The sequence below is a fragment of the Drosophila miranda genome, chromosome 3 (genome assembly GCF_003369915.1).
Source record: "Drosophila miranda strain MSH22 chromosome 3, D.miranda_PacBio2.1, whole genome shotgun sequence".
NCBI lineage: Eukaryota > Metazoa > Arthropoda > Insecta > Diptera > Drosophilidae > Drosophila > Drosophila miranda.
The window spans coordinates 9840001-9865970 of record NC_046676.1 but is presented as its reverse complement, the minus strand read 5'-3'; the positions used below and the strand labels follow the sequence as shown (position 1 = coordinate 9865970).

The 25970-nt window shown below is 49.5% G+C and overlaps 4 protein-coding genes across 6 annotated transcripts in view; 1 reads left to right on the top strand and 3 right to left on the bottom strand.

The window, feature by feature from the left end:
• Positions 1 to 677: 677 nt before the first annotated feature.
• On the bottom strand, positions 678 to 3951 carry LOC108160706. Its single transcript, XM_017294876.2, has 2 exons — positions 3862 to 3951; positions 678 to 2402 (listed from the first exon to the last, which is right to left on the bottom strand). The coding sequence occupies exons 1-2, from the start codon at positions 3863 to 3865 to the stop codon at positions 1012 to 1014; spliced, it is 1395 nt and encodes a 464-aa protein (XP_017150365.1). The 5' UTR covers positions 3866 to 3951; the 3' UTR covers positions 678 to 1011.
• On the bottom strand, positions 2501 to 3954 carry LOC108160707. 2 transcript variants are annotated; one of them, XM_017294877.2, is made up of 3 exons: positions 3862 to 3954; positions 3682 to 3714; positions 2501 to 3471 (listed from the first exon to the last, which is right to left on the bottom strand). In XM_017294877.2, the coding sequence occupies exons 1-3, from the start codon at positions 3863 to 3865 to the stop codon at positions 2612 to 2614; spliced, it is 897 nt and encodes a 298-aa protein (XP_017150366.1). In that variant the 5' UTR covers positions 3866 to 3954; the 3' UTR covers positions 2501 to 2611. The 2 variants fall into 2 exon arrangements, with proteins under 2 accessions (XP_017150366.1, XP_017150367.1); XM_017294878.2 differs by lacking the exon at positions 3682 to 3714.
• A 767-nt stretch (positions 3955 to 4721) lies between these two features.
• On the top strand, positions 4722 to 6807 carry LOC108160709. 2 transcript variants are annotated; one of them, XM_017294879.2, is made up of 4 exons: positions 4722 to 4861; positions 5741 to 6132; positions 6194 to 6355; positions 6419 to 6807. In XM_017294879.2, exons 1-4 carry the CDS (start codon positions 4828 to 4830, stop codon positions 6716 to 6718), a joined length of 888 nt encoding a protein of 295 aa, XP_017150368.1. In that variant the 5' UTR covers positions 4722 to 4827; the 3' UTR covers positions 6719 to 6807. The 2 variants fall into 2 exon arrangements, with proteins under 2 accessions (XP_017150368.1, XP_017150369.1); XM_017294880.2 differs by lacking the exon at positions 4722 to 4861 and adding an exon at positions 5303 to 5413.
• Positions 6808 to 17528: 10721 nt separating this feature from the next.
• Positions 17529 to 25970, bottom strand: part of LOC108160124 (polycomb group protein Psc) — a 14650-nt gene continuing 6208 nt past the window's right edge. Inside the window, exons 6-7 of the mRNA XM_017293917.2 lie at positions 21949 to 22152; positions 17529 to 21824 (exon numbers count right to left, since the gene is read on the bottom strand). Coding sequence (XP_017149406.2) covers positions 18086 to 21824; positions 21949 to 22152 — 3943 coding nt within the window. The 3' untranslated portion in view covers positions 17529 to 18085. The remainder of the gene's footprint in view (positions 21825 to 21948; positions 22153 to 25970) is intronic.

The following is a 25970-nucleotide window of genomic DNA, read 5'->3' as shown; positions in this document are numbered from 1 at the left end:
GCAAAGGACGAAAATCTGGGGATATTCAAAAATCTCAGAGACTATTAAGGCTAGAGTAACCAAATTTGGTATCCGCACTCCTGTTAGATCTTACTATAAAACGTGTATCTCAAAATTTCGCCCCACCCCCTTCCGCCCACACAAAGGACGAAAATCTGTTGCATCCACAATATTGCACATTCGAGAAACGCAAAATCATAGATAATGACCATATCTATCAGATTGCTGAATCTGGATCAGATCAGATCATTTTTATAGCCAATAGGAACAAATCAATTTGCAGTGGCTACGCAGCGCCCGACGTCACGCTCAGACTGATTTTCTGTCTCTCTCGCACGCACTCTTTGTCGTGTCGTTTAAGATTAGCGGCGTCTGCCGGAGGAGAGCCATACTGACTTAGTATCGGGTATAACCGTAGAGTTGCGGTGTCCCCCTCGTTTTTTGAGTGGATTTCTTTGCTAGCTATTAGTGTAATTATTGGTAGATGATTTTGGGATTCTAGAACCAGGCCACGAACCCAACGAATATGAATGCGAAATTCAATTGCGTGAAGTGTGGAATTAGTAATCTACTAATGTAGTCCATAGCTAGGAATCTACAGGTGCAGCTATTATCTATTGATATCCACTCTATAGAATGATAACGTAATCAATAAATGTTTGTGATTGCAGACATAATTATGATACAAAAAATATATTTCTTTGTTTTTTGGCAGCAATCCAAACGAAATTCATATTCCATTTGGGATCCATTTCCATCCATCAGAGAGGTGCGATAAGGTTTCAGATACCCAAAACAGGTATCGCGTGACTCACGACTTGGAACAGAAGCATCAGTAAAAACACGTTTTCATCGCTGATTAACTCAAAGGGAAAGGGAAAAAAAAAACTAATAGATAATAAATAAAGGAGACAAAGTATATAGTAGGTAAATGTGGTAGATCTTTTCGTAGATGAGGTAGCTGCTCTCGATTCGTTTCGGTAGTTTCCGTTTTTGGATCAATATCGATGCTCAGTAGACCAGGCGCATGGCCTGCTGGCTGTGGTAGAGGTCACTGCGGACCAGGACCTCGTAGCTGCTGATGCGGATCTCCTGGCCGTCAAACGGGATCTGGAGGCAGCGATTGGACTGCTGGAGCACACCGGGCGTCAGACTGCCACAGTAGTGGGCGCGTCCAACGTACAGGGGCTCGCCTCCGGGTGACCTTCCCGCCATCACGGCGCCGGGGGCAATACTGCCTCCATAGGCGCGCACCCAGTGGTACTTTCCTTGCCCCAGCAGCACCTGGTACGTGGGCTCCAAGATCTCGCGTTTGCCGTGAGCGATGTACGCACATCCCTGGCTGGCAACTGCCTTGCCCGGGACGTGGACACCTGCATAGTAGGCGCGGCAGACGAGCAGCTGCTCCATGTTGCTGTCGTGGCCTCCGATGACGGCCTCCGGAGAGTAGAAGTAGCCCGGACCAGCGGTCACCCAGACGTCGTAGCCACTTTCGTAGCCGTAGGATGAGGACACTCCATACGCCGGAGGAGCATACTCGGCCGGAGTGTAGGAGGAGCCGGCAGCTCCGTAGGAGTCCATGGGTGGCTTGTACGTCTCCGCTGGTGTGTATGATGGTGCGACGACAATTGGAACCGGCGCCACTGCCGCGGGGGTGAAGGAGGGTGGCGGCGGTGGGGGTTGCTGGACAGGTGGCATCACTAAAACACCGCCCGGTGGCGGTGCATGTGCGGGACTGGGCATCACAAGGACTCCCCCCACCGGCGGCAGAGGATCAGGCGTGGGCGTATAAGCTGGTGGCCTGTCGGTCATTGGGAACGGCATTGTGGCCAGATGCGGATAATTATACGGCTTCTCAACCACAGGCGGAGCGGGGGTAGGTGGAGACGGGGGCGGCGGCGGTGTTAGTGGACACTTCTCCAGCTCCTCCGGTGGCGGCGGCGGTGGCAGCTGCCAGCCGGGCACAACCCTCCTCTCCTCCACGAGGATCTCGTACGAATCCAGCCGGCGCTCGGCCCCGCGAAAGGCGATAAAGAGAGCCCGATGGACGGAGGATATTTTGCCGATGATCAGGTGGCCCTCGTAGTGGCCGCGGCCAATGTAGACGGGCTGGTCCAGCGAACTGCGTCCGCAGAGGACGGCCTTCTCGGGTATGACGTGGTCGTAACATTTGACCCACACCAGGTTCTGACCACACAGCATCTCGAAGATGTCCTTGGGCAGCGCCTCGCCGCGATTGGAGACGAATCCGATCTGCTTGGAGGGCACCACCTTGCAGACCATCATGTCGCCTTCGTGCTCGGCCCGGCCCACGTAGATCATTGCGCCGTCCTCGTCGTTGCCGCCCACCACAGCGTCCTCAGGGATCGAGGAGTAGGCCGAGGACTGCACCCATTTGTAGGCTGAAACGAAGGAGAGTACGGCGGGGTTAGTACGGGTTGGTAAAGGAGACGCCTCAAGGGACAAGGATACGGGTAAGAGTAAGGGCAACCAGGGTTTCTTTAGGTTAGCGAAGATGGGATTTTATTGGATAAGTAACGCAGGGTTACAGGGTTTAAACTTAGTTCAATACTAAATGCAGTTCGTGGCTTAACGGTCCGGGGATTCGCATTCACTGCCTGCAGAGCACTTCGTACGAGTCGAGACGGATCTCCCGGCCACCGTACGGAATGTAGAGACAGCGCTGGCGCGACGAGATCAGACCCGGAGTCAGGCTGCCCTGATGGTGTCCGCGGCCAAAGTAGATGGGATCTCCATTGCGGGCACGACCCGTGGAAACGGCATTGGGTGGAATGCCGTGATGTTGGACATGAATCCAGACGTATCCGTAGCCGGTGAGCACCTCGTATGTAGGCTTCTGGAACTCGTAGCCTCCGTAGCAGACGTAGGCGCATCCCTTGCTCGGAATCACCTTGGCTGGGAGCATCTCGCCCTCGTGCATGGCCCGTCCGGCGTAAATGGGAGTCCGGTCAGAGTCATGGCCAGCGACAACAGCTCCAGGCGGAGTGTAGGCGGGCGAGGCCGCAACCCAAACGTCCCGCTGCTGGTAGATCAGGACTTCGTAGGTGTTGATGCGCACCTCCTGGCCGCCGAAGGGGATGTAAAGGCAGCCGTGCGAAGGATGCACCTTGCCGACGCTCAAGCTGCCGGCATGGTGACCCCGTCCCACGTAAAGGGGCTCGCCGGTGCGTGTAGTACCACTGCGAACCGCATTGGGCGGCACACCACCGCTGCAGCTGGGCACCCAAGCGAAGCCCTGTCCAACCAGCACCTCGTAGTGGGTCTTCGAGTGTTCTGCTCCACCATAGGCCACATAGGCACAACCCTTGCTGGGAATGACCTTGGCAGGCAGGTTTTCGCCCTCGTGGAAGGATCGGCCCACATAGATGGGGCTTCTATCCGAGTCGTGGCCACCGATGACAGCGTAGGGTGGCAGTGCGGCGTATGGAGTTGAGTGCACCCAGGTGTGTTCTGCAAAGAGAGAACCAGAGGAACCGATAAGCTTTGAGCGCGCGATAAGATAACACTAGGTTCTTTCTTTTTTCTTCCTATATATTCAAGGGTGCCGTGTATTTCGAAAATGAATTGCTATTCATTGGTTGGGGAATCGGTTGGGGGAGGGGGAGTTTCTACATATTCTACGAAAACTCTCTCTGGGCTGACTGGGTGCACTCGTCCTACCAATGCTCAAAACTGCTCCTGGCTGCACGGCGCCTGGAAGATTGCAAAGAAAAGCGGAGAACCAAACAGGAGAGAAATTTACTCAAGTCAGACACAGATCTGTGGGATGGGTGGGGGGTGTTTTTCGACTTTGATCCGAACTTTCAACCGATTTTTGATGCAACTTCTCATGGTACATACCCATTTTGATTTTCTATAGATATGGGGGGAGGCGTTCCTCTGTATAAATGGAATACTTTGTACGATATATAGTACGTCTTCTGGCGTTGACTTTTTTTTGATCGAAGCGACTTCACAGCTTGAGGTTTGTTTTTCCACTGAGAAATTGGTCAGTAGCGGAGTGGCGTTAAAACAGCGCACCCCAGCCAAGTTGATTCATCGGCTTTTCTTATCAACGAGCTTTTTTATGTGTAAATAACCCTATCATATGGGGTAGGTACATACATACATACATATATCTGAATGAGAAGGAGCATTTGTGCGCAGAGTACGACAATAGGTATTGATAGTGAGGCCTTGATTTCTGCGCTTCGATATCTCTGGTCTTTTCCTGTTCTTGAAAAGCTCAAGTATCACACATATTGTACTATGTCCGGGAATGAGTCATTAGTCGCTGGGCCCAGAGAGATTTTCCCTCTGTGATCGTGACGGTGAGGGTACTGAAAGCGAAAGCAGGTGTTCCATTTCAATGAATCCATAAAACAATATGACAACATGCCAGTAGCAAATATGTATTGTCGAAAAATCCCCCGAAACAATATTCCACAAGAGTTGATTAGCCTTTATCTAGACGAAAAGGTGCGAAAGGTTCATACTATATATGTACATGCTTATGTACTCTCCAGATATTCTGTGACGAATGATGACGCATTCATAAGGAAGTATATTCCGACAGGATTTTTATTCAATGTTATTCGTAGACAAAAAGTTGACTCCCCCACAGTGTGTTGTACTTCCTTAAGGAAATCAAATGTTTTTTGAGTCAGAAAGTCGGCTTTTTCGTTCTGTCTAAATTGAAGTCTCAACAGAGAATCTCAAAAGTTTCGGCCCTGACTTTCAAAATCCAGATGTTCAAGAAATAGACACAGAAACTAACCGACACCCCATCCCATTTCGGCCCTAAGAATTTCAAAATTTTTCCATAAAATGTATTCCCAAGAAATCTACGAAATGGCCAACCGTAAGTATATATATCTGAGCGACAGAATTCAGGGTTGAGGCACGGACATGTGTATACGTGTTCATGAGGAGAGCTACACTTTACGAGCTTATTGATCGAAGTTATTTTCGACTAACGGCGATAAGATTTCCGTACCTGGCGAATCGCTCATAGATAAGGGCCAAAAATCTATACACACTTGCATCACTCATAAATATATATACAAATGTATATATATATTTATATGATATATAGATGGATTGAATAATGACTGCTTCCTGTTAGATGATGGTATCTTAAAGGAGCAGAGATCCCCATTACATTGCACTGTTTACCACAAAACACAGTGACACAGCGACCGCATGGGCCCTATGACTTTGACTAAGATATCTTATCAAAGTCAGTTAACATTGCCAGCCGATAAGGAAGCAAAAGACCGCCGGCACAACAGCTTTTAAAACGCAGCTACAGCCACGACTGCTAGCCAGTCATTAAAATCAGCCCGTACTGCACGGTCCCTACCCTACGCTCTCTTTTTGAAGAAATAATCCCACACTCAACGACACACCATGGGTAAGGTTTGACTGGTAGATTTCCTGCGAAAGGTGCTCCAAAATAAACCGACGAATAAGTGCCGAAGAACCATCGATACCAAGTTCAGCTGACAGTGAAAATCCCCTGGAGCTTCGGTGGCATTCTCATAGATCTTACGATTTCACACCCCGTGAGATAACAGACCAAGTTCTAGTTATTAATGTGCGAGGGGTGTGGTGTGGTGTGGCAGGCCGACTGTACACATCAGCAGTCAAAGCACCGGGCTGGGCTGGGCTGGGCTGTAATCAGTAAAATATATTTAGACAAACGTCAGGTCTAACCTTGGTCCACATTTTCCCTCTGCAGACCACACCTGGATCAGCCACAACGTCTTCGAACAGCTGCCGCCCTGCGCCATCGTCGCCGGACACGACTCGGACAATGATCCCATCTATTTGGGCCGTGCCTACCACAGCGGAGACATGCTGCCGGCCAAGGTTATTCCCAACAAGAACCAGGCCTATGTGGCCTGGGGCGGCGAGGAGATCAACAAGCACGACGTAGAGATCCTCACCGGCGACCACTACGTCTGGATCCCGGCCAGCGGCGGACACGTTCCTCCCCATGCCCTTCGCGTGGGTCAGACCTCCGACGGAGAGCCTCTGTTCATTGGCCGCGGCTACTTCCAGGGCAGCCTGACGCCCGGCAAGGTGCATCCCTCGCACCACTGCCTGTACATCCCCTTCGGCGGAAAGGAGGTAACTATCCCGCAGTCGTCTCGAAAGGAGCCGTAACACTCACGTATCCCTTCGCTTACAGCACAGCCTAGAGGCGTACGAAGTGCTGGTCCATCCGGAGACATGGATCTCTTCCTCCGGTGGCCATATCGTGCCCGGAACAGTCCAGGGCGGACACGACACCGATGGCGATCAGATCTTTGTGGGCCGTGCCTACCACGAAGGTGATTTGCTGCCAGCCAAGGTATGAAAGCATCCAAGCGAGCTGCAATCCACATCCCTAATGCCTTTCTTCGTTCCGTTGCAGGTGGTTCCCAACAAGGGCTGCGCCTACGTGGCATACGGCGGCTCCGAACACGTCAAGCACGACTTTGAGCTGCTGGCCGGATACGGCTATGGCTGGGTTCCCGACAGCTTTGGCAATGTGCCACCAAATGCCATCGTCTGCGGCCGTACCGCCGAGGGCGAGAACCTGTACATTGGGCGCGGCTACCACAGCGGCAGCCTGACTCCCGGTAAGGTCCATCCGTCCCACAGCTGCCTATACATCCCCTTCGGTGGCGAGGAGGTGCGCCTAGATGCCTATGAGGTCCTCGTCAGGGGCTAAACGGTGTTTTCTTTAATTTGGTATCTCGTCAACAACAATATTTATATTCCATCAGTCACAAAATAAACTTTGATTCATTGAAAACTCAAGCCAACGAAACAATTCTTAGCTTGGTTCTCACGATGTTCAGTGGAGAAAACATTTTGTGGATTTGATTACACCAGAGGTCGTTGGACAGACTTTACCCCTTGAAGAAGGTCTAGACTCCAGAAGAAAAAAAAGTTTCCAAAGATTAAAGCGAGTGCATTGTTGGATGTGGATAAGAAGTACCATATAATGAGCAACGAATATCTTATACGTACATATGTACATATATACATATAGAACAAAGTGTATTCCTCTCTACAGAAAAAGATCCATCAAGAAAGCTGAGTAAAAAAGCGTAGATATATTTAGTGGATAATCAGATCCCTCGAGATTGAATCTGCAACGGAAATCGCTCACTGTTTTCTATAGCTACTCAACTGTTTGGAGATCCGATCGATCCATCCCCATCGTATGCTTCACTTTGTTGAGCTTTCGATGAGCTTTCGAATGGAACTCTACATGGCATGTAGAATGACACGTATGCACGTAGAGTTACTCGCATCCGTCGGATACTTACGAGTATATACTTTTCTCTCTTTCTCACCCTTGAACCGATTGATTCCATTCGTTTGGCTACCAGAGTATAACGATAGCCGCTCTCCGATTTGCTCGCTCGTTTTCTCTTCGGAACAACTCTCTCGTGATTGGTGGTGGTTTGAACGAGCGTCGAATTCAATTGGCTGCGGTGGCGATACGCTGTGGACGTACAACATGTGGCAAGTAGTAAGTGGCCAAGCCAAGAGGCGTGTATCGCTCACCGCATTAATTGCGTTGCATTGGTTCCTGGTAGGCCAAATAAGAGGAACACACACCCCACATCAGGCTTCACATCGGCATATTCATCGTATTCTCCACTTGGTATTCATGCCAAGAAGCATTTCTTATGGGTCTTACGCTCACGAAACTGGTTTTCGGATGGAACCACATATTGGGCCTGTAAATACCGTCGCTTCTGTGCTTCTGACAACAACCATTCAAACCGGCTCCAACGAGTCTTAAAAGGAAGAACGGTTCTCAGTATCAGGACAAGAAATGATTTATTGATCGAAAAATTACCGATGTTTTTGAGCTTTATAAATAGAAATAGATTCATAGAAACTTGTTATTACCATTTTGTCTGTCTTCTATCTCACATAAAGCATAGAAATCCGACGGTCAGGGCACTATAACATCTAACCGTAGTACGATAGATAGCCCAAAATATTTAGAAAAGCATTTTATGAACTGTAGCTGATTAGCTTTATTATGGTAGTGCTTCCAGTGAAATTTTTTGTTTATTTTTGTTATCTTTCTTGAATGGATCCCACTACTTTTCTTGGGAGAATAAAAGGACTGCCTAAGTGCCAAAGAGTGCCTAAGAGAGGCACCATTTTGGGAGTCGGAAACTTATCTAAAGGATATGAGCAGATGTTAAGAACGCTAAGTACTACTTAATCATTGCTTTAAGGGTATTTTTCAGTAATTTTTTTGTATTGCAAAATTGTAATTACTCAATTAGCTGATTGAACGCATTTTTCTTGGATTTGCGGTTCTCCTCGACTCGAAAAAAACTTTGGGTTGGCTTTAAACTTGAAAATTAAATGAAAAAGCTCTATATTTACTATCAAGCAGGAAAAAACCATTCACATACAGAGAGAAGGCATTTATAAACCCTACATAAACGAAATAAACCCATGTAGCACACTCCGTTGCCCCCAAAAGAAGCCCCACAGCCAATATAAATTCTTATAATTTAATTTTGCTATTGAAAAACACATACACACACATGGATGTGGGTACGGGTAAGGGTAAGGACACAGATAGGGCCCCCGCCTCTGAAGTATTGTATCCATTTAGCTGAAAAGATATTAAAAAGCAACTGTGATGCTATCAGAGACCACATCCCAGCGAAGCTTCCTTTGGCCGTGCCGCCGCGCCGCCAACCCTCGAATAACTGTGAAAATGCTCGGAATTCCTGCCCCGAGCAACAACAGCGACAACAGCATCGAGGAATATCAGTTTCTACAGAGGAATGACAAAATTTCGCCTCCGGTCTGTCATTGTAGCTGTATCTGTGCCGCCTAGCAGCGTATCTGTTGTTTCTGGCGAGTCGTCTCGGATGGTGTGTGGAGTGTGGTGTATGGAGGGGAGTGCGTTGAACGCACACATACACACACACATACACAGAAAAACATCGGTTTTCTACCCACTCATACAATACATAGTAGATAGTACATAGAGAGGAAGTCTTATGTACTCCGAGCCGCCGCACAACAAATGCGATACAATTAGTTGCTGGAAAGCCAAAGTACGATTCGATGCTGCCTCCTCTACATAGTGGTGTGGATTGGAGTGGTGTGTGCGTATTCGTGTGCCTGTTGTACTGGAAGGGTGGGTTCGGTTCGGTCCGTTCGTTGCGTTCGCTCCTCTGCCTCTGGCTGCGTCGCTGCTTGGAGTGAAATTTCTTTGAGCTGGGCAGCGTTTAAGCGGTGCCCTGTAGCATGAGGGTTGCAGGGGTGGGGGAATAAAATAAACACATAGTATATACGAATCGAGAGAGCAAAACGGAATCGAGAAATGTACATGCATAAAAATGGAAATGTGCGACTACGCTTTGTTAAGCCCTCAGCAGCAGCGGGCCAAGGCAGCGGTGGGCGTTTCGGTACATAAAACGACACCGAAACCGAAACCGAAAACCTTTCTCGAATTTAATACCAAAAACGGCCTCCTATCCAATGCACTGAACTGAAACGTCGACTGCGATGCCAGCGCCAGCGCCAGTGCCAGCGCCAGCTTTTGAACAAAGCTTGAGCAGAGACCGTTAGTTAGTTGCCAGGGCTGCTGTATCTCTGCTGCTCGTCTAATTAGTTTTTGGCGTCTAAAAATAGAGACGATATTTAATTTCCGAAGGGGGGCTGCTCCGGCACAAACATAACACATTTCATCTGGCGCTTCATCTCCGTCCCCGGCTCCAGTCCGCTTATGCGTGATAATTCAATTAGGAATGTGTGAATCAGCAGCAGCAACAATCAGCGGCAGCCAGCAGCCGCAGCAGCACCAAAGTGCAGCGGAAGCAACGAGAGAAAAAGAAACAGAAACAGAAACAAGAAACTCGAAAAAAAATTGTCCCACCAAATGCTCTTTCCAAAACGCAACCTCAATAGAAACGCAAGACCAAAGAGGAACGACGAAGCGGAAGGAGGGAGAAGGGAGAACGAGAAAACCATGTCCATGTTGCATGCAACCCTGTTTGTACATAAAAATAGCGGTCGAGGCAGGCCACGGACGCCAGCCGAGGCAGAGAAACACAACTGGCAGAGGCAGTGTCAGTGGCAGCGGCCGTGGCAGAGAGGTAGACGTAGCTGTAGCTGTTGTGGGTCTATGGAGCGGAGGGACGTGGTGCGGGGCATTATGTGCGCAGCTTGTGCGCCTCGAAAATACATATTTCAGCATGAAGCATGGGTATGGGACATTGAGTGCGCAGGGGCGTCGCGCCGAAGGGATCGCTACTGGCGAAAGGGGGGTGCTTGGGTGAACTGCTTGCATCGCAATCGTTTAACTAAATCCAAAAGGGGACTTGTAAATGCTATGAAATGCTCTAACCCTCTCTGATAGACGCCCCTGTGTGATGTCTTGTCTCTTGCAGTTTGCTGTGAGCACATACAACTTAATGTACACACGAATGCCATGTACAGCATTCGCTGCACACTATGTACACATGCATTTATGTAGGTAGAACGCTGGTACGCTCGTATGTACTCAAGTGTGTGCGATAGTGTCGAGGACGTTAACGTCCGACCATCGACAACAGTAACAGCAGCTACGGCTCCAACAGAACGAACTCCAACAACAACTACGGTCACATTACCAATTTAAATTCCCATCCAATGTCCGGCACGTAACGAATGTGAGCAGCACACACAGCGCTGATAGAAGAGGGACCGAGAGAAAAAAAAGAGTATTTAATGAGCATTGCCAGTTGAACGAATGCGTAGCAGAGAATATACATTCAAGTATATGTACACATGCATATATAGTGTATGTACTCATGTACATGGGTATGTGTGTGTGTGTGCTATCAAATTAGGTTCGTTTGCTGCCTTTGGGCCGTGCTTGCTTCGTCTACTTTTTGTCCAAAAGCACCCTTGTGCCGCCACTGGCGTCCCTTCTGCTTCTGCTTCTGCCTCACCATCCTCCCCTCCCCCCACTTCTTCTGCTCTTTCTTTTCTGCTGTTGAAGTGGGCGTGAGTGTATGCGTGCTGGTGTGTGTGCGTGTGAGCCTGCTTATCGACTATGTAAACCGCACGGCTCACTGGCTCTGCCCCCGCTGCTGCTGCCGCTGTCGCTGCCGTTGCCGTTGCCATCGTCGTGGCTGGGGCTCGCTCGCTGTCGTCGTCATTGTGGTTACCGTTTCATATAGCCAGGCGGCCAGGGATCGCCTGAGTGGTTTAAATAGTACCAAAGTGCTACCCTTACTCCTCCCCTTCCGAGGCACGGTGCTCACCACCACACCCCTGTCAAAATGCTGTGGCATGCTGATAATTCAATAAAAAATTGAGGCAAGAGTTGATGAGTTTCTCCGGCAAATTGTGGATGGTACGGTAAATACACAAGCACACAAAAGTACGTGCAGCAGTGCGTATGTGTCTGTGTGTGTGTTTGCCTTTTTCGGTACGCTCGTGTGGCTCTCAACCAAAAACACTCGACATCCTCCCGGCCAAAGAGGAGTGGAATGGAGCGTCAAAGGGAAAGGCAGAGGCAGAGGCAGAGAACCACTCGCAAATGGCAACGTCATGCAGCTGTCCCGCCACAGCACAGCATCCATCGCCACCACCCCATGGATGCCACCCAGTCGTAACTTCATTTGCAATGCAAACAGCAAAGCTCCCACTCAGAAAGCGGCAGGGCAAGACAGAAGGGGGGGACGTTGGGTGGCGCTGCTTGTGTAATCAACTAATTACAACAGCCACCAATGTTGGCGCCATTAAGGCAACACCAACTCACGAAGGCCCCCAACGCATTTATCTAATGTTAAAGTGACTTTTAAGACCCAACCTCATCGCATCTCACCTCAGAGACAATTGAGTGGCTCTCCGCCAGACCTCTCTGCCACTCAAATCAATCAATGTGCCGTCCCCCAATACCAGAACCAGAACCAGATCCAGATCCACTCAACACCCCCTTCCATGACTGAGGAAACTTTACCGTTCTCATAACTTATGCCTCCCCTGTCGGTCCGCACTCGCTCGTTTAGCAATTCGCGCAGTTATTATTCCTATTTCCGGTTCAGGATTTTCGTTGATTTTTCGTCTTGTGTTTGGGTCCAGTCCAAGCCCCGAACTCTGGCGTCTCTCTGACGCACCGCAACCTCTACCGATCCCTCCTCTGCCGTACCGTTCTCGGCATCAGTAAACAGTCTACCAAACCATTCTCCTGCGCTGGTAAATTGATACTTTTTTTTTACTTTTGGGGTTCGCATTTTTTCAGAGCATGCAAAAAAAACAGAATAAGAAACAAGTCAGGGAGACAACTTGAGATTCGGTCGTGACGACCGTCCATCCGTCCCATCCATATTCATAATGGCGCACTAATTGGATCTTAATGCTGGCATTTTATTTGATTACACGACTGAATTATGCCTGATAAATCAAATTAGTGAGTGACGGCCAACGAATCGAGGGAAAGTGTTGCCGGACTTACGCGACAGCGACACCCTCAAAGTAAATTCGCGAAATTATTTAATTGAAACTGGGTGGTGTGGTGTGGACACTGACTCTGACAAATTCGCGTGATGCATTTGTAAGTGATACCCAAATTTATTGGATCATTTTCATTAGAAGACAAACAAAGCTTCGATGGGGATGGCAGTCGGTATTGGAAGATTAATTTCAGCTGAAAAAACAGAGTGTTAATGATAAAATGGATCGACAAAGCACTTGCTTCAGCGATAATTGAAAAACTAGAGCTTTCAAAGCTAATGATTAGTAATACAGTTGAGCTTCCCTAAGACGAAAGTCTGTAACTGGAATTTTCTATATTTCGAACTATATTTAGTTAGGTTGACCATCAATTAAAACCATGGACATATCACGTATCAGCCCGGTTGAACAGGCCAAAGTACTGCCTCATGCAAGAAATGGATATTGAAATGATGTCCGATTCATATAACCGCATGACAAAAGCACCCCACTGCGCGATTCGGAGTCGTATTCGGGTGAGTGTTGCAAGTTATACGTTTCGTGAGCTCTCCGGCTAAATATGACCCGTGTTGTTGCAGGATATTGGGAGTCGGTCTGCATCTACCGCTGTGTGGCCAAGTTCCTGGACATTCATGAGAAGATTGGCAAGAAGCTGTCATATTGGCACCATTTCCTACTTAGCCAAATCGTATTGTTTCCTACATTATGTTGTTAAATGTCCATGTATAAACCACTGAAATCTAACCAATACATAACACTGTGTGTAAACCTGACAAGCTCATTCTTCAAACTTCATCGCTTCATTGCGACATCGCTGGCAACATTGTCCCCACATCTTCAGGTCTATTCTCCTACGAACTCTCGACCATGGTGTCCAGCTGGCTGTCCCGGGCTGGGGACAGGCAGCAGCTTCATCCATGAGATGCACCGGCAGGTCCATGTAGATGTTATCGATGTTCTATCAACTACCAACTATTGACGTACCACTGCAAAAACCTGCAGGTCCTGATGAAGACAGATTGGATTCCTATTCAAATTCAGCATGTGCAGAAAATGCAGCTCTTGCAATTGGTTGCGTGTGGGCAGTTCATCGATTATGTTCTCATTGAGGAATACGAATACGAATAGCTTCTGGCAGATGGCCTCCGGAAACTCCTCCAGGGAATCTGTAAGTTGGATAATCAGTACGGTACCAGTACGGTATTGTCACCAAATGAGTTCAGCAGCTACCTTTTTTAGTTTGCTCTGATTCAGAAAGAGCTTTACCAAACTTTCGCATTGGCCCATTATTTCGGGTGCCTGAGAAATTTGGTAGTGGAAGAGATTCAACGAGGACTTCTTGCTGATGGCGTTCTCGCAGTTGGCCAGCACTGGTGTGGAAAAACTGGAAATTCGTCTCCATTACGTTTAAAATCTAGTCTTATACAGATAGATATTTTTCAAAACAGGTCGTTAAAGGTCTGGTCTGATGGAAAAACTCTACTTTTCATGTAAGTCGAACGTATTCTTTGGATAATAATGTCTCGACTTATGGAAGCTCAACTGTATTTACTAACAATTGGCTAATTTCGTTTAATACAACGCAGTTACTTTTAATAGAATGCATTCACGACCAGCCCCCCCGTGTGATTAATGAATTCAGATAAAATAACATGGGAAAAACGCTCTACAAAACAGCTCGCCCCCTGCGTCAAGCCCCCTCAACGGCTCACATGGCGACAGACGGACAAAGTTGCCAACAACAGCAGCAGCAGAAAGCGACTTTAATTGATTTGGTAACAAAAGTTGGCTCTCCTGGCAAAAGTTTTGTTGGCCAGCTACAAGGGCGCCCGACCAGGTCCTTCTAATTGAAATTTGTTCTGTCGCCCATGAGGGCTCTTCAATAACGATTTATGTGCCTAACATTTGTTACATAATGCCGATAAATTAAGGCAACGACTTTTCCGACAGCGACAGGTTGAATCGTTCATCAGATGAAATTTAATTAGCAATCACACGGCTGTCTGTCGATTATATGCTCTACAAGTTGACTTGACTGAGGGATGAATGATCGATGCGGTAATGAATCTGTGGTGGCGCCGAGAATAATAGCTGAATGTTTTATAAACATTACAGAAAGGACTCTCCTGCTATGCATCTACCTGTCGGAAAATGCTAATGTGTGGCCCAATATCTGATTGGCTACCCTGTAGACCGATTCCCCTTACAGATTACTTTTATTTTATACCGATTTGGGTACAATTCGATAACAAAAGCTGGTCTGTCAATGCTACAAGCTAGCGTTCAACCGATCAATCCTATGCCATATGCTTTATAGGGCTTTTCCCACTGGCGCTATACCATTTGAAAACAGTCAAAGGAAGAATTAAACTAAGATGCAAGCTGCAATATAAACATTTATCCGATTTTACAACAACAAATAGCATTTAGTTCAGTTTATCAAACCATTAGACCTCGGGCGAAAACAATTAAGGAACAGCGATGCCCCACAAAGGAAGGAAACTTCAATGAGTTGCGAATTTTCCCGGAAGTTAGTGGCGATTCCAGTACGACACTTCAAATGCCACCGACGGACTGAACTGGATTAATTCATTAAAATACTTGTGTGGCGAAGGGAGATCTTGGTTTGTTGGGTCGGAGAGCTGGTGTCTGTTTGATTTATCGACAGTCTGAAAGTGTTTGCTAACAGAATGGATCTATTGCAGTTTTTCAGCGTAGAACGGATAAGAACTGTCAAGGTAATAAAGAAATGCACATGGAATGGTCTTTTCTTTGCACTAATAATATTCGATTGGTTCGGCAACTTGATTTTTAAATCACCTCTAAGGACTTTGCCGATTATGCTGCCAGCAAAAGTTGTGTTTTTACTTTTCTATAGTTTGGAATTGTTTTAGTTCTAGAGTTTGCGCACATTTCCTTAACCGACAACCCGAAAGTTGTACGCTCAGGATTGTGATGTAACGATAATCCTAAGAACAAAACTATAAACTACAAAACTTTCATAACTTCAGGAAAAGCGTTTTGTGGAAAGTGACTGGAAAGATGCCCCTGCCTTTGAGCACGTTTTATATATTATGTACTTGAAGAAATCGAAAAGCTTATGAGGATATCATAGTGTCTATCCTCTAGTATACCTCGTCGTCGTCGCCGCCTGAAATTTTATTTTGGAGCGTCGGTAGATACCACGAATATTTTCTGCACGTTAATTTTGGAAAAATAACGGTCTATCGATTGTATATTTTTCCCGTAATTTCCTGACAAGCCGCGTTTCATCGAGGATTTTTTTTGTTGCTAGGACATTCGAGGCCTGACTCGCCCCCTAGTGTATTAATATAATATATTTAACACATATTAATCTGGGTGTGCTCTCATTATTTCCTTGCGAATATTGTAAAACTATTAGCTGAATGATATCTATCTAGATACTGGAAGCTAACTGCTATGGAGGACTATACAAAGCAGCCAAGCTTACAGTTTCAGAGCAGCCAGCTTCAATAGTTTTAGAGCAATATGTTTCATTAGCCATAGTTTTCATAGTTGTATTACTCTCAGGAGAAGTAGACTTGTTGGAAAAGGATATAAGTGAAAAGTTTGTTGTGATGCATCAAACATTTGAACATCGAATCGGCAATAGTATAGTGTATTATCTATTATACTAGCTATCAAATTTCTTGTGTCATAAGCTATAAGTCCGCTGACAAACGTCCTGTCAAATCAATATCCTTCCAATGCGACCCAAACACGAATAGATTTCGAACGGTTATGGGCATATCAAGCATATGGTAAGAATCCCACGATACACGATACACTCTCTACCTGAGGGTAAGTAATTTTGCATTTGCTATTATGCTTACATGGGAGCAATATGTGTGCCTGTGTACTCTGCACTCGCATCTTGTACTTACCGAAATGATTTATAAATGCCGACGTAATGCGCTAAAAGCCAAGCATATTAAACCGGTTTTCAGATGTGGCCTGCCTGCCACATCGTGGCACTGCCAGTGGAAGTGGCAGAAGAACTGAGAGGTACGTACGGTAAGACCATATATCTGCGTGGTTTTTGGCACTTTTGGGGCAAGGCAAGAAAAGGTGAGCATTGCGAAAAGGGTTTAATTATTGTAATTGGAGTTTTCGGCTTAGGCCGCCAAATCTCTTAAATTATTAAAGGCAGATGAGATGAGTGTTGGCCAGAGATGGAATCAGATGTTAATTGTTTTGTGGAGCCACATGGCAGGTCTCCCAGTAGCCGTAGCCCCCATATGACATAAATCTCTTCGGTGGAGGCAATTCTCACCTAATCAACCCCTGTGCGGCACTATCTCACCTCTCATCCCCTGTCCTGGGCGCCGTATCCATGTCTCTCTTATCTGGAAGCATATTCATTATACGAATTAGGTTCATGGCTCGGATTGGCATTCTTTTGGGACACATTCGAGAAAAATTGGCAATTTTTGAAATCGGAAACTCTGCAAAAAGTGCCAGAAAATAGGGGAAAATGAAGGAAAACACCAAAGAAAAAGGGAAAGGGAAACAACAACAAAAGGCCACAGGATTTCCAATCGTTTTTATTGAATGTTTCCGAGCGAAAAGAAAACCCAACGTTGGACGAACGAAGGGACGGACAGACTGGCGATGGCGATGCTGCAATCCCGTAGTGGCCGTCGCGTCGTGTCCGTCGCCTCCGTATCAGCGAGAAACCCAATATAATCTTTTATTTCTTTGTCTCTCCAAGGGTCGTCGATGGGATGCCTGGGTCTGAGTCTGGGTCTGGGCCGGGTCTGCGATGCCGAGGATTTTTCATTTTAAAGACTCTTTGACATTTTTTTTCTCTGGCAGACAAACGGTGCGACGGAATTGGCAGATTAGAAATGCTCGAAACGCAGCGGTCGGTCATCGGGGAAGGTCGACCTCTGACCTTGAGCAGTTGATTAGCATAGGGATTGAACGATTCCATTGTCCGTGCGACTCTCTGTGTGTGTGTGTCCGTTCCGTTTTCAAAGTGGAAAAAACAGGAAGAAAGCCAATTTTTTTTTTTTTTTTTGTGGTATAAATTAGATTTTTATTTTTCTGCTTAGTTTTTGAGTAAAAAAAGATTGTATAAAATCGTATTTAATGGATGGTATTTACACTTAGGATTAGCTCAACTTTTGCCGCAGCACTTAAATATATATTTATATGATTATCGCATCTGCATAAATCGATTCTGAATCGCTGTCTTTTTTTCTGTATACATCTGTTAGATGATAAAATTATCAATATTTACATAGGTCTATAGCCTAGGGGCTCGGATGGATGTGGCCTGAGCCAGCTACCCCGTTCTGGGGTGGCATGGTGGTTGCTTCTAACAATAATTAGGGCGGGGAATTGGTTCTGGTTCTGGTACTGGTTCTGACTGGAGAACGGGGTGGCGTACAACTAAAAAAAAAAATCTTTAAATATTAATTAGAGCTATCCAGGAGCCACTGCTGCTACTGCTGCTGCTTCTGATGTTGCCTCTCCTTTAATGATGGCCATCTCACACCTCGCTCCGGATGCAGACTTGGACTCCCTTCAGCTTCCGCCTGAACGGAAACGAGTGGTATGGACGGGTGGCGGCTGCTGTTCACTTGCTCTTGGTGGCAGCCGGGAGGGGTGCGGCGGGGGTGGCCGCCGTCTGCTGACGTGGACTAGCCCCACTGCCGGCCTTGGCTAGCGATGATGGCGTGTGGCTGGTTGGGGCTGCAGCCGCTGCAGTCAGCTTTCCGTTGGGCAGGGCTGAGGTCTTGGGGCTGGCTGCCGATGAAGCCGAGGAGGGGCTGGGCAGGTTGACGGTGGGCAGCATGGGCATGATCGGCTTGTGGTCACCATCGCCTGCCTGGCTATTGGCCGCATTCTTCAGCTTCTGAAGGTAGTCGTTGAACGCCTCGTTGCCCGCCCGCTGCATCCGCGTGAGCTGTTCCATGAGAACCGCCTGCTGGTAGTTGTACATCGCCGGGGACATGTGCCCGATCTGGGCAAAGTTGTACAGCATATTCGACTGATTGGCGGCCGCTTGGGCAGCCTGGGCGGCCTGTGCTGCCTGGGCCACCTGAGCCCGGATCAGGTTCTCCTTGATGAAGTTGTTCAGATCCATTTGACCGGCAGCGGCCGCTGCACTGGAGGCGATGCTCAGCGGGGCGTTTAAGCCCGGCAAACCGGGATGAGGCATAAGTTTTCCCATATTCCCTTGGACACCACCCCCCAAAGCGGCGGACGAGGACGGGGGCGGTGTGGGATTCTTGTTTGCCTTCTTGCCACCCGTCTGTTGGCTCTTCAGCGGAGGACTCGGCTTCTGCGCCGGGTGACTGCCGTTGGGAAGCTTCGGGGGGGGCGGCAGAAAGACTGCTGCTCCTCCGTTGGGGGACTTCTTGCTGGTAGGCACCTTCTTGGCGCCGGTCTGGACCTGGCTCTGGGGCTGGCTGAAGTTGAAGGCGGGCGCCAGGCTGGGCATCTTGGCGGCCATGTCTGGGATCTGGGCGTTCTGGCGGGGCAGAATGGGTCGGAACTTCTTGGCCGCCGGATCTCCGTTGGGAGTGGCTGATCCTGGTGCCGACTGTCCTGCCAGCTTTGGTGACTTGTTCTCGCTGGCGGTGGGCGAGTGGCTTCCCATCTGGGCGGCACTGCGCTTCTCCGGACTGGGCGTCTTCTTGCTATCCGCCTGCGAGGGCGTCAGCACGGTCTTCAGGGGCGTGCCCTTTCCGCTGGCAGGGGGCGATATCTTGGGCGGTGTGATACCTCGTGGAGCGGCGGACGGCGACGGGGGTGGCGGGGCTGTTTGCGGCAACTGTGGCGGCGTCATACGCGACATCAGGTGCTGCGGGGAGGGAATGGCCTTGGAGGGCGGTGGCTGCGTCAGCCGCATGGCGGCGGCGGCCGGAGCAGGTGCTGCGACTGCGGGTAGCTGTGGGGGTGGAGTGCGTCCGGGTGTGGGTGCTGGCGGCGACTGACGTTTCTGGGCCTCCGTGACGCTGGCGGCGGACTTCTGTCCCTGGTCCTGCGGCTGGTCGGGCAGTTTTACGATCTCGATGTAGTTGTTGACGGGACTCTTGTGCTTCGGATGCGATCCGTTGCTGGCCGACGAGGAGTCGCCGTTGTCCCTGGAGATTGTGATCGACAGCGAGGAGGGGATGTTGATGTTGCACGAGTTGAGCAGCGACTTGACCTTCACCTGTTGCTTCTCGGGCGCGTCCTCGTGGCTGGGACTGGCGCCACGCTGGAAGGCATGGCCGGAGGACGGAGCTGCTCCCGCCGGATTGGTGTTCTGGTCGGCCTTCGTGGGCGGTGATGGGAACAGCGATCCCCCGCCGCTGCCGCTGCCACCGCCACCGAGCATGCTCTGCAGGTAGCCTCCGGCGGTGGCCTGGCTCGGCTTTGGCGTGTACTTGTAGGTGGGCATCGTGGGGATGTTGTAGTTGGGCACGTACTGCGGCGAGCTGGGCGAGTAAATGGGCGAGTTGGGCGTGTACATGGGCGTGCGGCAGCCGGGCGGCGCCTCCCGGCCCTTGGACTTGCTGGCATTGAACAGGGCCAAATTGAGGTAGTTGTTGGCCGCCTTGTTCTGGCTGCCATTGGAGCTGGGTGCCGGATGGGGTTGCGGTTGATTGTTGCCTCCCGTCTTGCCCTGGCCTCCGCTGGTGTGGCGTGCTGCGTGGGGAGCTGCAGCGCCTGCCGGTGGCGGCGGTGGTCCCATCTTGGAGTCAGCCTTGGGCCCGTACACATGCGACTTGGCCGAGGAGGCGCTTGTGCTGCCTCCAATCGACTTGATCTCGGTGCCGGCGTCTTTCAGCAGACGGTTGACATCGTTGGGAATGTTGGCGAACGGATTGGGTCGCGCCGCCTTGGGCAGGATGGGGTGGTAGCGCTTGGCGATGGGCGTGCGGTTGCCCGGAGCCGCCATCTGCATGCCCGAATGGTGGGGCGAAGGCGGAGCGAATTGTGCCGCGAGCTGGGGCTTGCGTGACGCCAGCATCGGGGGCTTTGGCGGTGGCGGCATGAGCTTCTCCAAGCTGCCGACAAACGGTGGCGGCGTGGTCGGAGCTGGCGGGGGATGCGAATGCGAATTGGTGGCGGGCAGACGAATCTTGAAGTCCTCGCGAGGCAGGGGCGGCGAGAGCTTCGGCTTCTTGGAGACGGCCTTGACGGGCTCCTTGCTCTTGCGCTTCGAAGAGGCAATCGACTTGGGTGCCATTCCGGCGGGCGGCCTCATCAGCTCCCTGTCCTCCAGGGTGCTTTTGGACCTGCCGCTGTGATGCGAGTGGGACGCGGACCCAGAGCCAGAAGCAGTCGTTTTCGGAGGGGTAGGCGCTCTGTGGCTGCTGGGGGACCTCTCCGGGGACTCCACCTTCACCTTGATGGGCGTCAGGGCGAAGGACTTGAGGAACTCCGACTTGGGATCCTCGTGGCAGGAGCTGCTGGCCACGCAGCGTGGACTCAGGGTGCTGACACCGCTGGGACTGAGGATGCGCTCGGTGCGTATGGTCAGCGGAGGCACCGTCAGCGGGCTGGGACTCTTACGCTTTCGATCGCTGCTGCTGCTCGAGGACTTGGGACTGCCGTCCTTGTCCTTGCTGCGGTTCTTAGAGCGCGACTCCTTCTCCGGTTTCAGCGGCTTCACGATCTCCTTGCGCTCCGGGTCGGACATGTTGATGATGGTCACGCTGTTGTGCTTGGACAGATCGATCTTCAGCTTGATATTGAGCTCCCCGCTGGGCGATGGACAGGAGGAGGAGGAGGAGGAGGAGGAGGAGGAGGAGGAGGAGGAGGAGGATGGAGTGGTGGGCGTGTGATGATTGCTCTTGGCGCTCGACTTGGAGGACTGCGGCGAGTGGCTCTTCTCGCGCTTCTCCAGCATATTCCGGTTGATGATCAGCTTGAGGGGCTGCTCGCTGGGCACCCGGATCTCCTCCTGCAGCTCCTGCTTTATGCTGGCAGGCGGCGATACCGGAGCTGCTGTGGGCGAGGTTTGCTCCACCTTGGGCGCTTCTGGCGCCGGCGTCGGCTCCTGCTTCACCACCTTCAGGGGAGCTGGGAGCATGCGGCGTGCCGGGGGCTTCACCTGTCGCTGCGGCGACTCGTACACCCTGAAGTAGAAGCGCATGGGCGCGTCCCGCTTCCACGTGTAGATGTACGCAATGTCCATGAGGGTGTAGTAGTCCAGCAGGACGATCGTCTTCACCTTGTACATAATGTCGATGCTGAAGCGCTGCACGTCGATGTCGAACTTGTCGTAGACGAACTTCTTGAGGTGGCTCACCCGACACATGGCCGGGCACTGGAGGTACCTCGGACGCAGGAACTCCACTTCTGATTCGGTGCTAAGTTCACTGTTGGGCCAGAGAGGGATGAAACAGAGTGGCAGAAACAATAGATTAGTAGATGAACGCGAGGGGGAGGGGGATGGGGATCTGGCGCTATATATAGGACCATATTGGTGCTGATGAAACCTACCCCAACTCTGCGTATTCCAGGGACAAGGACATGTTATCCGTGGGGCCGAATATCAAGTGCTCCGTATCATCGCCCCGCTGCTCGGGCGTGGCCAGGGCTGCCTCCTGCGGCCGATCCTTGTAGAAGGCCCGCTTACGCATCAGCTCCCGCTCGTAGAGGCCCGGCACGAGCTTGTAGACGATCGCCTGGAGCGTGGTGTCCGATCTGTAAGGATAGGGATTAAGAAGACAACGGTTACAACTCGGTTCGGTTCACTTCGATTCATCCTGGTGCGTGCTCATTGGAATGGAAAGGACTGTGCGACAAAGACAGAGGAGAAGGAGTAGGAGCAGGGGCAGGGGCAGGGGCAGAAGCCAAAGTCGAAAAAGTCGAAACAGAGGCACTTCCTTGGCGCGGAAATGAGAACACACAAAGGGAGGAAGGAAGAGAGACAGGACAAGAAGCGCCCGTACAAATTAGGCGGCAGATGCAATTTTCTATTGCTTCAATGGCACGCAACAAAAACGCTAAACAAGGAGAGGCAGCGCCGCAGCAGAGAGGAGGGGGATGGTGAAGGGGAAGGAGGATAAGGAAACTACAGCTATTGCTCCTTGGCATGTGCTGCTGCTCGACGACGGTGACGATGGTGATAGAGCGATGTGGTGTGGCATGGTGGTGGTGCGGCGGTGTGGCGGTGGTGGAACACAGGAACTCTCGCATTAAGTCGCCTTTCAAACAGCTCTGCTCGCTCTCCTCTCCTCTAAGGCCCATGCAGGCGCTCACTTCAATCATTCCACACACACACACACACACACATGCAACCAACGAAAAGAATAAGAATGAAGGAGAGTGGAGAAACCCAAAAAGGTCTTGAATGGAATAGAAAGATGAAGAGATGGAATGAGAAGATGAACGCGAGGAAAAGGTGAGCTACGGCGCAGATGATAAAGAGAGGGACAGGCAGGCGCTACGGAAGGGAAGGTAAGGGATCTAACCATTGAAGGGCACCGATCTTGCCAGACTGCTCTCTCATTAACATATCTTATTCGTAGACCTCGGAAATGTGATATCTCTGCGATCAATCTATCAGTATTTATTAACCTCCGAAATTGGATTGGATTTAAGCCAGCGATGGACATCAGTGAATGATCAAACAAATTAGAGATACCAAAACTTTTACCTCTCTCTCCCCCTCCCAGGGGCAACACAACTTATTTTTCTTCTTCTTTTTCTTTTTTTTTCTATCGCACTCAATCATCCCAATCCCCATGCCACCCACTGTCAGGCGACTTCTTCAACTTGAAGTAAAGTTTGAGCTCTTTCAACTTTTATTTACTCTCTCCCACACTCAAGCTCTCCCGCTCTTGCTCACTTTTTTTTAGCTTCTTTCGGAAATCGCTCTCTCACAAAAAGAATACCAATGCAATGCAAGAGCACCAACAACGAAACAGAAGCCGCAACTCTTCGTGCTCCCTCTCTCTCTCTCACTCGCGCTCTCTTCCCCTTGCTTGTTGTTTTTCAGCTGTCCTGTCCCTTCGTCGGTGTCGGCGCTGCGTCGACGTCAACGTCATTGTCGTTTGCCGTCGGCGAAAACCGAGCGCAAGACCCGCCCGTTAATTATCTTTGCCGTATTTCGATTTGTTTTCTTGGAAATGCGTGTCGTCTTGCGCCGCCAGTTGTTGTTGTTGTTTCTGCTGCTGGAAGTTCTGCGTTTATTTTCCTTTCTTTCTTTCTCTTACTTCTTCCTCGTTTTGGCAGTTTATATCAGATGATTCTGCTGGCATTGTCTCTCTTAAAGATAGTCTACGGCGGCGGAGACAGCTATGAAAACATGGCCGAGGCCTGACACAAATACGGTGAAACCACAGTGGAGGGGAAAAGCGTATAATCTTGGTACTACGAGTATATGTACATACATATATTTATTTACGGGAGAATTTCAGTAAGGCTTTCTATGAATTAGTGCATTTTCCGTCTACACAGAATCCTGTAAAGATCCTCGAAACCTCTCCAAAGCCTAGCAGATCTGAGAGCGGTTCTATAACTATGAGATCTATAGCACCCAAAATGAGTGGAAAAGAAGCATGGAATTCAGTTGAAGTAATGCCTTATTCAGAAGACTCTAGAGTGACAAATATTTGCCCCCCGTCTTTGTACAGTGAAGGTTCGATAATAAGCAACAACAACAAATAAACCATAATTTTTCTGAAATTATCTAGCGATAACCGAGTGCTGTTTATCTATCTTGGCCGCTAAGAAACACTACCTATCCTCGAGAGTCTTTGAGTATCGTCTGAAATGTCAGACACTACAACTCGTATTATTTTGACCGTTGCTGTTGTTGTTCCCCCCCCCCCCCCCCCCCCCCCCCCCCCCCCCCCCCCCCCCCCCCCCCCCCCCCACCATTCCCACAGTGCAAGCTTTATTTGCTTTTTCAGCAAAAGGCGAGCTTTATTTTGTTGTTGTTTATCTTTTCAAAGACAAACTGAGTTCGAGTGAAACTGACTTTTCTTTTGTGTTTCGCTGCTGCTGCTGCTTCTGCTGCTGTTTCTTTTTTCCTTTTCCCTTTCCGTTTCCCCTTCCTGTGCCCCTTTTTTGGGTTAAACAATAAACTTTCGCAATAAATTTAATTGGAGACTTGAGACTGGCTGAATACTGCACGACTACTACTTCTACCACTATGACTGGGGCCACTAAAAATTCATGGAAAGCAGAGCCAACCAGCCAGCCAGCCAGCGGCATCCACGGGGCACAAAAGACACTTGTTTGCAGTCAACCTTGCCTCCTCCTCCCCTACCCGTAAGGCACTTCACACCATTTGGCCAGGGACTCAGTGGCAGGCAAAGCAACGAAAAGGTTCATCCATTCACCTGTTCTTCATTTAGTCTGCCCCCACAATATCGCTTCGCTTTGAATTTGTATTCATTATCTTTGTGTGTTTGTGTGTGTGTGTGTGCAACGAGAGAGATTACAACGTGCGGCGCTGGAGGCAGGCGGCAGGCGGCAGCATTGCTTGGATTGGGGGGAAACGTGAGCGTGCCACCAGCGGGTGGTTTTCTGTACAGATTCCCATTAAAGTTGGTGCTGCAGCTTAAATAGATTCTGCCACATCTCCGCCTGGTTGCCTGCCTTCTACACGAAACGTGTTTTTCATTACGCAGCCACATTCCCGAGTCCACCCCCCCCATCCCATCCCATACCAACCAATTCCATTCCATCTATTCAGCCAAAACAAAACGAAACGAAACGAAATGGAATGAAATGAATTGAAACGTGCCAGACAAGATGGTTCCACGTTTGCCAGTTGGACCGTCAAATAAAGTTAACCACAGCCAAAAGTTTCCACGAACAAAGGTGGGGGATTCCGAAAAGTGTCTTGTCTTAGTTTATGCCCCGCTTTGGGGCCAAAGGTTTTTTGATAAACTTTTTTGCCTGGCCACCGCCTCTCAACCACAATTACCTACCACGCCCCCCACCAACAGCCAACCCCTCAAATGATACGGAAAGTTGTGCGGTTCGAAGAAACTACTACTCCGATTCCACAATCCACCCACTGGCAGTGGTTTTCCCCGGGGAAAATCAATCTCTAAGTGAACTAAAACGGAAATTTTCCCCCCCCTTCAGACACTTGTAGGCAGGTCCCACATGACAATGAGTGGAAGTACTTTGCCAGGAGTCAAAAAGCTAATCAGTGAAGCTAACGGAACGGAACCAATGGAAAACTGGAAACAAATATAGCATGTCAAAACTCAACGTGACGCAGCTTTTCCATGAGATATTCGATTCTATTAACTGAATTAAAAACATCAATGTATGTACATGTGTACTTCCACAAAGCTCCAGAGGAGTCTATCCAGTATACAAGATGTACAACAGCTCCTTAAGGGAGATAAGTATCTGCTTTCAAAGAGTTTTGCCAATGCCTGGGCTTCCTTTTACATTCCCCCATGCCCCATTTCCTTGTCAAGTGGCAGACAACGGCTGACATCTTCAAGTACCCACCAGGCTCCTTCTCCTTCTCCATCTCCTATCCATTCCATTCC